This window comes from Myxocyprinus asiaticus, chromosome 11 (genome assembly GCF_019703515.2).
Source record: "Myxocyprinus asiaticus isolate MX2 ecotype Aquarium Trade chromosome 11, UBuf_Myxa_2, whole genome shotgun sequence".
NCBI classification, from domain to species: domain Eukaryota; kingdom Metazoa; phylum Chordata; class Actinopteri; order Cypriniformes; family Catostomidae; genus Myxocyprinus; species Myxocyprinus asiaticus.
The window spans coordinates 42,192,865-42,204,341 of record NC_059354.1 but is presented as its reverse complement, the minus strand read 5'-3'; the positions used below and the strand labels follow the sequence as shown (position 1 = coordinate 42,204,341).

The window sequence follows — 11,477 nt, the reverse complement described above, 5'->3', positions numbered from 1 at the left end:
ATCAAAATAAGAAATTACTAACACCTAAAATCAACTCTTACTTTTGAGATGGTTCCATTCTCTTCCACCAGGAGTGGGGTGTTGTTATTGACGGGCACGTGATCTGTTTCGTCATGACACAGGCAGCAGAAGAGACTATGGAAAATCCCACGACTGCGGGGTTTCTTCAACGAAGATATAGCATGTGGAGGGGTACCTGGGAAACAAAAAACACATTGTCACACCTACTGCTATCCCGCTGTTTGCCACCATTTATCTTTGCATACACAATACACTTGGCTAGATTCGACTGCATATTCCTCACATCAGGGGTGCTCGTTATGAGATAACTGTACTCAGATGCACATGTAAATGACCGGTAATAACAGTCATTAAATTACATATTTAAAAACAGATGAGTGTTAACATCGGAATAAAAAAAGAAAAAGTGAAAAGGAGAACTTGAAACAACGCATTTCTACAAACTCAGTGATGACACAGATGCAACAACATGATGAAATACATTCCCAGAGTTCAAGTGACCACATGTTAAGGTAATGTTTAAAAGAATAGTTTGCTCAAAAATCTTTTTTTTACTCACCCACCATTTGCTGATAATTTGTCAGTGTAACAAAAAAGGAGAATTTCTGAAGAACGTTTATGCAGCTCTTTTCCATTCACCATCAGTTCAGAGTGACCATGTGCTGTTAAGGTTTGACATCATCGAGGGCAAAATGCATTGGTTTACATGTGTCATAGCAAACACAACGGGCCAAAGCGAATATGCAGAACTGAGAAAGCAATTTTACAGGAGGACATTTTTTCATAAATAACCTACATTTTGGCCTTTTCCTCACACTAAGTTTTGCATGACATCAAAAGACTCATAAAATATTTTTTTGGGGTGAACTATTCCTTTAAGACAAAGTATTTTATTGCTCATAGAACAGCTGGCGCTTTTACTGTATAGAACAAAAAAGCATCCATGGATATTATTAAATGAAAACACATGTCTGTCACACCCATTAGTTCCCCAAAGGCTGACTTCATCATATGAGCTCCACAATAATCTTAGCTTCATCATAGGATCCCAAGTGCTTTTGAGTACTGATTGCAGCAAGTGTATGTCAAGCAATTCCAGGCTATTTGCTAATAAGCTAGATATTTGTCACCAAATACAGCAGACAGAGACATAGAATCCGTGAATAGTGACACATTACAGGAAATCCACATGATTATGGATCTATGTTGGGCTTAGGGCAACAGCAGACCCCTGGGCAACTTACAAGAGTTGAACATCAGTGACGAAAGCTGGACTTTGTGATACAAAATCTTTGACAAATTAGGCTGCGGCTGGGACGGTCGAGGCAGCTGTCAGCAGGAGGGTTAAGATTGCCACTCAAAAGTCAAACTAAAAGCTCAAATATCAAACAAAGCTGTTGTGATAGACAAGTTAGTTAGAACATATAGTACTTTTGATTTAATTACACTGGGTACTTTATCAGAGAACGCTGTGTTTTTGTTTTTGCAGCACAACTTAAAAAATTCTGGTAACACTTTACAATAAGGTTCCATTCGTCAACATTAGTTCATGCATTAGGTATCATGAACAATGAAAATTATATTTTTTTACAGCACTTATTAATCTTAATGTTAGTTAATGAAAAATACAATTGTTCATTGTTACTTCATAGTGCATTAACTAATGTTAAAAAATACAACTTTTGATTTTAGAAAATATATTAGTATATGTCGAAATTAATATTAACCAAGATTAACAAATTATGTAAAAGCATTGTTCACTGTTAGTTCATGTTAACTAATGTTTTTAACTTATGTTAACAAATGGAACCTTATTGTAAAGTGTTACCAAAATTCTGTTCACTATTTTCCTTGGTACTGTAATCACTATTATTATAATTTGTTTCTTCAATAAAATTTACATTTACAATTTAATATCTTAGCAGCATAAAAAACAAAACTGAGTAAAAATGTGAATTTTTAACATGGATCTGTGGATAAGATTACTGAAAACTCACTAATTAGGACTGGTTGTCGTGACTCATTTAAACACATCTGATTTGCCACTGCATTATTGCTTTACAATCCTCAAATGCTGCTGCTGCAAAAATATATATATATTTGACGCAATGGTAGAGTATTTATTAGATTTATCTCCTTTTGACATGTCCTTCAACATAAAAGTTGCCCTTAAAACCAAACTTAACCCAAAGTACATACATGCAATGAACTGCCAACACATCGTCAGGATATAAAACACATCTCTTGAAACATAAACATACATTGACTTGTCAACAGAGCCTTGTTCTAACTCTGAACCAAACTGTAAGTCCACGTGACCCAAAATATACAGTGAATCTGACAGGTTGTAATATTGAAACATTGCATAGCGAGAGCACACCTGCATCCTGGCACAGGGCACAAGGGTGGCACAAATGTGAGAAAAAAAGGGCAGGAGAATGGAACAGTATCAAGAAACTTCACCCAACCCTTCATGTCAACTCCTGTGATATTACACATAAGAGGGCTTAAAATAGCGCTCGCGGGCAGCTGCTGACAGCGGTTAGTGATGGCATTCACCATAAATATACAGCACTTACAGCGAGCCATAAACGGAATCGCAAGAAAACTTTGTTGTGTTCCCAGCTTGGGAACAGGCGGGAATGGTTCAACCATATGTTTATCTCATGCCGTATATGTCAGTAGTTCTCAACTAGTTTACACTGGACATCAAGTGACAACACAACACAAAGTTCAAATTAATTTGAAATGTTTTAATATTAGGGCTGCCAATTTAACACGTTAATTTAGTGTGATTAACTACAAAAAATAACACAATTAATCACGTCCCCAGACACTTTTTTGGGTCGCTACTCGCTACCCACCATTTGAGAAGCACTAGCATATGTGATACTTTGATGGATAATATGATGAAAGAACATGATGTTGCCGAAAGGATTTCTGATTGTGCAACAAACTTGAACTTATAAACAAAAATAAAAGGTCAAATAAAACTAGGTCGGCAAAGATCATTTAAAAGATAATTTGAATGACATGCTGAAATGAGCTGGACGGAGTGATCCTTTACTTCAAATCTCAATACCCGATAAGCTGGTTACAGCTTTCTAAAATGCAGCACTTCTCCACCCAGGTCAGTCTTTTTCTATCCACATATTTAAACGTGGCTTATCTAGGTCTCTTTTAAGAGGGCCTCCATGTTATTCCAAACCTGACGGATAGAGGCCACTCAGTGTCTGATTTTATGACCATGACATGCGATCCCACATTACAATCTCACAACTTGTTTCACGCCACCCCTTGGAAGAGAAGGGCAACAGATTTGGGTAACACTGCACATACTTTACATGGGTCTAAAGCAAACAAAGACACTGACTGCTATATAGCACTTTTCTTCTATTAATCCTTTCTATTTCTGTCTCTTTAAAATAGATATGCATCGGGGGTGGGCGATATAGTTGAGAAAAACAAAATCAGCTTTTATTTTTTTACAATATTACACAGGTAGATATATATTGATTTTTATGTATTTGCTCTAAAATGGATCAAAAGTTTAATAACATTTTTCCTCCATTTATAATTGGGACCGTACAGACATTATTGCCAAGCAGATTCAAAATGCAAGAACTAAAATACAGTAAAAATCTAGTTAAAATAATCAAGGGGATTATACGAGATGCAAGGGATAATGGTATTTAAACACTGTGATGAGGAGGAGGGTGTGGCCGGGCCACAAGGATGGATGCCTGGCGCTGAATTATCCCAATCAGCCAGGAAAGGGAAAAGAGAAGCCAGAGACACCAGTTCAAGAGAGAGTTGCACACAGCTCGCAGACGTCAGCAGTGTGAGCATCACACGGAGCTGTGTGTGTGTGCTGACGTTATTGTGCTGAAAAGCACATTTTATCCCAATTTGGAATGCCCAATTCCCACTACTTAGTAGGTCCTCGTAGTGGCGTGGTTAGTCACCTCAATCCGGGTGATGGAGGACAAGTCTCAGTTGCCTCCGCTTCTGAGACAGTCAATCCTCACATTTTAGCACGTGGCTCGTCTTGCATGACACCGCGGAGACTCCGCATGTGGAGGCTCATGCTATTCTCCACGATCCACACACAACTTACCATGCGCCCCATTGAGAGCGAGAACCACTAATCGCGACCACGAGGAGGTTACCCCATGTGACTCTACCCTCCCTAGCAACCGGGCCAATTTGGTTGCATAGGAGGCCTGGCTGTATTCACTCAGCACACCCTGGATTCGAACTCATGACTCCAGGGGTGGTAGTCAGTGTCAATACTCACTGAGCTACCCAGGCCCCCAAAAAGCACTTTTTATGTTGTGTCTGTGTTTAATTAAAGAGACTCACGTTGGATTGTTATCCGGCTCCCGCTTCCTCCTTTGGAGAGAGTTAAGAACCATGCCACACTAGGTGCCGAAACCCAGGAGTTGGAGGAAGATGTGCCATCAGAGAGCCCTCTTCGCTGAAGGAGGATCACGATGCCGACGTGGTGATCGATTCAGTGGCACTGGAGCAGTGTGTCAGCCGGCGGCCGAGAGGGATGGCTGAGAGGTTCAGTGCTATCGCTTGCCGTCGCTGAGGACTGCTGTGCAGCTAGCTAAGGACCAATTGGTGGTGTGGTCGGGGACCGGCGTGTTATTCTTTTTTCTCTCGCTCTCCTCTCTCTCTTTCCCTCTCTATTCTCTCCCTTCCCTCGTCCTGCTTATGTTCCTAGGAGGCGAGGAAGACCATCCGGCAGAAATGGGGGGTGGGAGGAGTAAGTCAGGCCAGATAGCTTCCCGGGCTGAATCGGGCGATGGGGGTATGTGACACGGAGGAGAGCGTGGCTGGGCCGTGAGGAAGGATGCCTGGCGCTAAATTATCCCAATTAGCCAGGAGAGGGATAAAGAGGAGCCGGAGATGGCAGTTCGAGAGAGAGAGAGCTGCACACAGCTCGCAGATGTGTTGGGCCGGAAAGGTCAACAGTGCGAGCGTCACATGGAGCTGTGTGTGTGCCGGTGTTATTGTGCTGAAAAGCACTTATTATATTGTGTCTGTGTTTAATTAAAATCTTTTGTGAACCGTTCACCTGGCCCCTGCATCCTCCTCCTCAGGGAAGGCAGAGATCTTCCACAATCACATTTGTTTACATGTACCAATATAAAACATTATACTAATAACAAATAAATAGCAATATTTAGTATTTGCCTACTTAATATTTCACATTAGTTTTACGAAGAAAAAATAATAATAATTAAAACAGACAAAATGCAACTTTGGGACTTCCATGAGCATTTTTGAGAGATTTCAAACAAATCATTGTTTTAAACCATTTAGCAACAAGCAAAAGAACTGACTCGCAGAATCAATTGAATTTCCCATGGCCATATTTGCTGCAGAGCTTGAAATCAGAGACATTCTTAAAATTTGCATTTATTTACATTTACATTCAATATTCACATTTTTATTAAACATATCCGTTTTAATGCTTTCATAGTCGTGAGTTGTGACAAAAGGATAAGGCACGAAAAATCCCACACCAGTCTTTAGGAAACCTAAGGATCAAGTAAAAAGCATTTTACGATCATTTCATATTTACAATGCCGCTATTATTTTTATACTGTCGCAACCAGTACTGAGTGAAATCTAATTACAAATTAATAAATGACTGTAATCTAATTACTTTCTGTACAAAAAATAAAGCATTGCATTTTAAATTCTTGTAATCAGATTACAGTTACTGACTTTCAATAAAGTTTATTACTTTTAAGTACATTACTTGGGTCACATATTTCTAAAATAACATGTAGAACATGAATTATGCTCATACGGTATGCACATCTGTTTGCGTTTCTGTGACTGCTGACAAGTCATTGTAAGGGAAAAACGCACAGAACTGATTGTATGACTTGCGTACGACAATGAACAAGGACTATTTTGAATTTGATGAGTGGAAAAAATGATAACTTTTCTGTGAAAAGTGTTTTAGAATATAACTTTAAACTTCAAAAGTAATTAATAATGTGATTTTGTTTTCATTTTTATGATGTAGTAATCAGTAAAGTCAGTAATGTGATTACAATTTTAGAAAAGTGATTAGTCATTTGTAGTGAATTATTTTGAGTAACTTACCCCACACCGGTTGCAACGTAGGCTAATTGTAATAACATACTACAATATATATAACATACTATATATCCATCTCATGAACAGTTAAAACTGCCCCATTGAGCAATAATTATGTGCAATACACAGCTTAGTCTATTTATATTTATCCAACATATCCTACTTCTGCCATTACATTCCCTTGTACTACCTTTATATAACAGATTTGTATTTGTACATACGTGTGTGTGTGTGTGTGTGTGTGTGTATATATATATATATATATATATATATATATATATATATATATATATATATATATATATATATATTGCATACCCTTGGAGAACTGGTAATATATGTACCATTTTTAAAGAAAACATGAGTGAGCAGGCAAAACACATTTCTTTTATTTCTTATGGGATTCATATTCAACTGTAGGTTATAACAGAATGGCACAATCATAAAACAAAACATGGCAACAATGAAAAAAATGAAATGACCCCTGTTCAAAACTCTGTATATCCTTAGTCCTTAATACTGTGTATTGCCCCCTTTAGCATCAATGACAGCGTGCAGTCTTTTGTAATAGTTGTCTATGAGGCCCCAAATTCTTGCAGGTGGTATAGCTGCCCTTTCATCTTGGCAAAATGCCTCCAGGTCATGCAAAGTCTTTGGTCATCTTGTGTGAACTGCACGTTTGAGATCTCCCCAGAGTGGCTCGATGATATTAAGGTCAGGAGACTGTGATGGCCACTCCAGAACCTTCACCTTTTTCTGCTGTAACCACTGGAGGGTCAACTTGGTCTTGTGCTTAGGTTCATTGTCGTGCTGGAAAGTCCAAGAGCGTCCCATGCGCAGCTTTCGTGCAGAAGAATGCAAATTGTCTGCCAGTATTTTCTGATAACATGCTGCATTCATCTTGCCATCAATTTTCACAAGATTCCCCATGCCTTTAGAGCTCACACACCCCCAAAACATCAGTGAGCCACCACCATGCTTCACAGTGGGGATAGTATTCTTTTCACTATAAGCCTTGTTGACCCCTCTCCAAAAATAGCGGTTATGGTTGTGACCATAAAGCTCTATTTTGGTCTCGTCACTCCAAATTACAGTGTGCCAGAAGCTGTGAGGCGTGTCAAGGTGTTGTCGGGCATATTGTAACCGGCTTTTTTGTGGCATTGGCGCAGTAAAGGCTTCTTTCTGGCAACTCAACCATGCAGCTCATTTTTTTTCAAGTATTGTCATATTGTGCTCCTTGAAACAACCACACCATATTTTTCCAGAGCAGCCTGTATTTCTCCTGAGGTTACCTGTGGGTTTTTCTTTGCATCCTGAACAATTCTTCTGGCAGTTGTGGCTGAAATCTTTCTTGGTCTACCTGACCTTGGCTTGGTATCAAGAGATCCTTGAATTTTCCACTTATTAATAAGTGATTGAACAGCACTGACTGGCATTTTCAAGGATTTGGATATCTTTTTATATCCTTTTCCATCTTTATAAAGTTTCATTACCTTGTTATGCAGGTCTTTTGACAGTTCTTTTCTGCTACCCAGGGCTCAGTATCTAGCCTGCTCAGTGCATCCACGTGAGAGCTAACAAACTCATGGACTATTTATACACAGGCACTAATTGCAATTTAAAAAGCCACAGGTGTGGGAAATTAACCTTTAAATGCCATTTAAACCTGTGTGTGCCACCTTGTGTGTCTGCAACAAGGCCAAACATTCAAGGGTATGTAAACTTTTGATCAGGGCCATTAGGGTTATTTTTGTTATCATTATGATTTAAAAAGGAGCCAAACGACTATGTGATGATAAATGGCTTCATATGATCACTATCCTTAAATAAAAGACAGTTGTTTTTTTTTTGCATGATCAGTCATATTTTCAAAATCAATGCCAAAATTTCACAATTTCTGCCAGGGTATGCAAACTTTTGAGCACAACTGTATATATATTGTCTTATTGCATATTTCTATATATACTTATATTTTCTATTCACTTTTTATTTTTATTCTATTTTTTTTATTATCTCTGTCTTGTTGTTGTATTGTTTGTGCAATGGAAGGTTCTGAAACCAAGACAAATTCCTTGTATTTGTAAGCATACTTGGCAATAAAGCTCATTCTGATTCTGGTAACCATCGCAAATACAATGTAAATTGCCCAACCCTAATATCTATCCATAAATTTCTCTGCTGAAAAAAAAAAAAAAAAAAAAAATACTAAATTTGAAAATGTAATATATAATTTATTTATATATATAATTTAGATTTAGTTTCATTGATGTATATTTGGAAATTTAACACTAAGGTAGATTTTGATAAGATACACACCGTGACACATATATTATGATTCAATATGTCGCGAGCCATCACATTTTCATCTTGCTGCATCAAGCGCACGCGAGAGACAAATGTCCCCGTGCCAAAGTGAGCATCAGCCGGGTTGCAGTTTCAACCTCTCCCTCTTAGATTAGGTCACTTCACGTGACTCATAGAATGACTCATGCTGACCGCACAGAGAAATGCCAGTTTCAGAGTTTGTACTTACTTACATGACCTGCTTCCTTATTATTTGATCTTTAATAAAGGATGCATTAAAGATATAACGCAAACTCGCAGAGAAGTTTACTTTAAAGACGCTCTGACATGCAAGTTTTGCTTAAGCAGAACAGCAGCTATGGCTCCGCTTTATTTCACAACAAGAGTGCTTCTGTATTTACTTATTATGTATTTTTGTATAATTTCCTAATACTTTGCAATACAAGTCAACTGAAGCTGTTGGAACTGGAAAGTCTGGACAGCTCTCCTCAATCAGGCACAAGCTGCGGTTGGTACTCCTCTCACGCACCCTCATTAGAGTTTACTGTGATCTCATGTTAAGTTAAATGAGATCAAACGACTATTCGATAACGATAACGACAATTTTTTATCATTGTCGATAATGTCAACTAATCATTTCAGCCCTAGTCAGAACCAGAAAGGAAATGCAAGGAAAACAGAGTAGATCCTAAATGTACAAGACCTGCCGCTTCAATAGAACTCAGAGATCATGAGAATCCCTCCGGGGGCCCCAAAGGACTCTCTCTCTCACTTTTCCCCCATTTGCGCACCCTCACTGGAATGCAGCCATATCTTTGGCCCATAACTCCGCTGCAATGTGCTCGGCCAAAATAGGAACAGGAAGTGTGAGGAAGTGAAGTATGAGCCGCCGCAAGGCAATGGAAGACTCAAAACTGAGCTTTCTTTGTGTCCTGCCTCCGCCAGATCATGTTTCACGGGCAACAAAACAGGTACAGAACAGCGACAGTCTGGGAACAGCATGACGAGATAATCCACAATGCCATACAGACAGAGAGGGGTTCCAATTACTGACCACATCCACTGACCCACTTTGACGGGACATAACACCTTTCAAGACAGAAAATAATAAAGGGTTTTAAAATATTAGGAATATTTGGTGACTGCATGCAGACTTGCCAAATAGAAGAGGTGGTTGGGGGTGGGGGGATTAAGTTTCAAGGTACTGCTGTATTTTACATCAAGATACTGTATTTATATTCTTACACCTTGAATCAATATTATGACTGTTGCTCCTCGACTTTGTAATGCTCTCCCACATCCCCTTCTGGAACTCACCACTTTCTCCTCCTTTAAATCACATCTAAAAACTCATCTCTTCACTCAGTGTTATCTCTCGGCAGCTTGTTAAGGAGTTTTTTTTGTTTTTGTTTTTTTGAGTGTATGTGTTATCTGTCCATTTGCTGTATTTCATGTATTTGCTCTCATGTAAAGCGACCTTGGGTTCAAGAAAGGTGCAAAATAAAATAAACATATTATTATTATTATTATTATAATAATATATTTTTTTAAATGTTTTTCACATTAATATTTTTGATACAAAAAGACATACAGCGGCATTAGGTCAACAAACACGCAATTATATGACCAAAACGTGAACTCATAACAAGCCAAGAATATCGAGAATATAATAGTCTATAACTTTTTATAGTTTAATTTCTAAAGATGTCCAAACAGATTCTCCGTACAAGTTGACTACCAAAGTTTTCATGTAATAAGAAACACATTGGAACCAAGGTACATTACTCGCATCATTGTTATTTTTTTAACTCTGCACTACTTCTATGGCTCTACGATGAAGTAAAGCCAGAAGTTCAACACTTGTCCAGTGAAAATGAATAAGAAGCAATACACTGAACAAATAATAGCTGTATTATCATAATGCAATCCAGACATCAATATAATGTCACATTGCATCCCTGCTGATTGCCACCCTGTTTGCAATTGCAGTCTTTGCTGTTGTCAGTCCCAAGCATGGAGAATTGACTAGGGCAAGGCTTTGAGGATTGGCCTTTCTAAAAATACTGTACTATAACAAAATGGTGAACAGGTGCTTCAAGTCCAATAACCTAAATATATCAGATGGTCCTGGACAAAGTTTTGGCATGCTTTTTAAGGGGTCACACTGAAAGCTAAGCCTCAGTAAAGAATAATCTCCACTTCAAGTAACATATTTTTAATGTTGACACATAAAGTAGTGAACCTTAATTAATCCAGGTACTAAAATGTTTCTTAGCTTGAAAGAGCAAGCTGTTAGGAAGACTTTTACTGAATTACGCAAGCAGTGCTCTTGGTGTTTGTGTAGCCCAATGCAACACGTCAAAGTTTAGTAGAATTCCAGTATCCAGAAAAATTAGTCAGTCAGTAACTAGGCTCGTAGATGTTTAGCAGAATGTTAGCCTCAATCACCAATCACTTTCATTGTATGGAAAAAAAGATGAAAGTATGTGGTGACTAAAGCTAACATTCTGCCTAACATCTCCTTTTGTGTTTCATGGAGTAAAGAATTTCATCTGGGTTTGTAATAACATGAGGGTGAGTAAAAAATGCAAAATGCTCATTTTTGGGGGTGCACTAATGTCTTTATGATGTCTTACATTTCAGTTATCTGATACATCTATGTTTTTACTTATGAACAGGGAGAAATGCATAAAGAGGGTCTGTGCACCAGAATAAAAAATAAAAAAAATCTGCAATCAATTGATATTCTGCCAACTTAGTGTTAGTGAATATTTTTAGTATTTGACAAGCAGAAAATCCAGGGATTCCTCATGAGCGTCACTACATGTAGAAACAAGCCACAGATGAAAAGGTGAGCCATACTGATGGACTCAATCATTTTACACATGTTGGAAGGTGTTGTCATGTACAGGGTGGCCCCCCAAATAAACGATTGCTCATAATAGGGCTGCAACTAATGATTATTTTGATAATCGACTAACCTAACGATTATTAGAATGATTATTTGACTATTCAGGCGATTATTGCAATGA

General features: G+C 38.2%; 1 protein-coding gene across 1 annotated transcript in view; it reads right to left on the bottom strand.

The window, feature by feature from the left end:
* Positions 1–11,477, bottom strand: part of LOC127447906 (carboxy-terminal domain RNA polymerase II polypeptide A small phosphatase 1-like) — a 41,694-nt gene that overhangs the window by 17,993 nt on the left and 12,224 nt on the right. Inside the window, exon 2 of the mRNA XM_051710089.1 lies at positions 42–196. Coding sequence (XP_051566049.1) covers positions 42–196 — 155 coding nt within the window. The remainder of the gene's footprint in view (positions 1–41; positions 197–11,477) is intronic.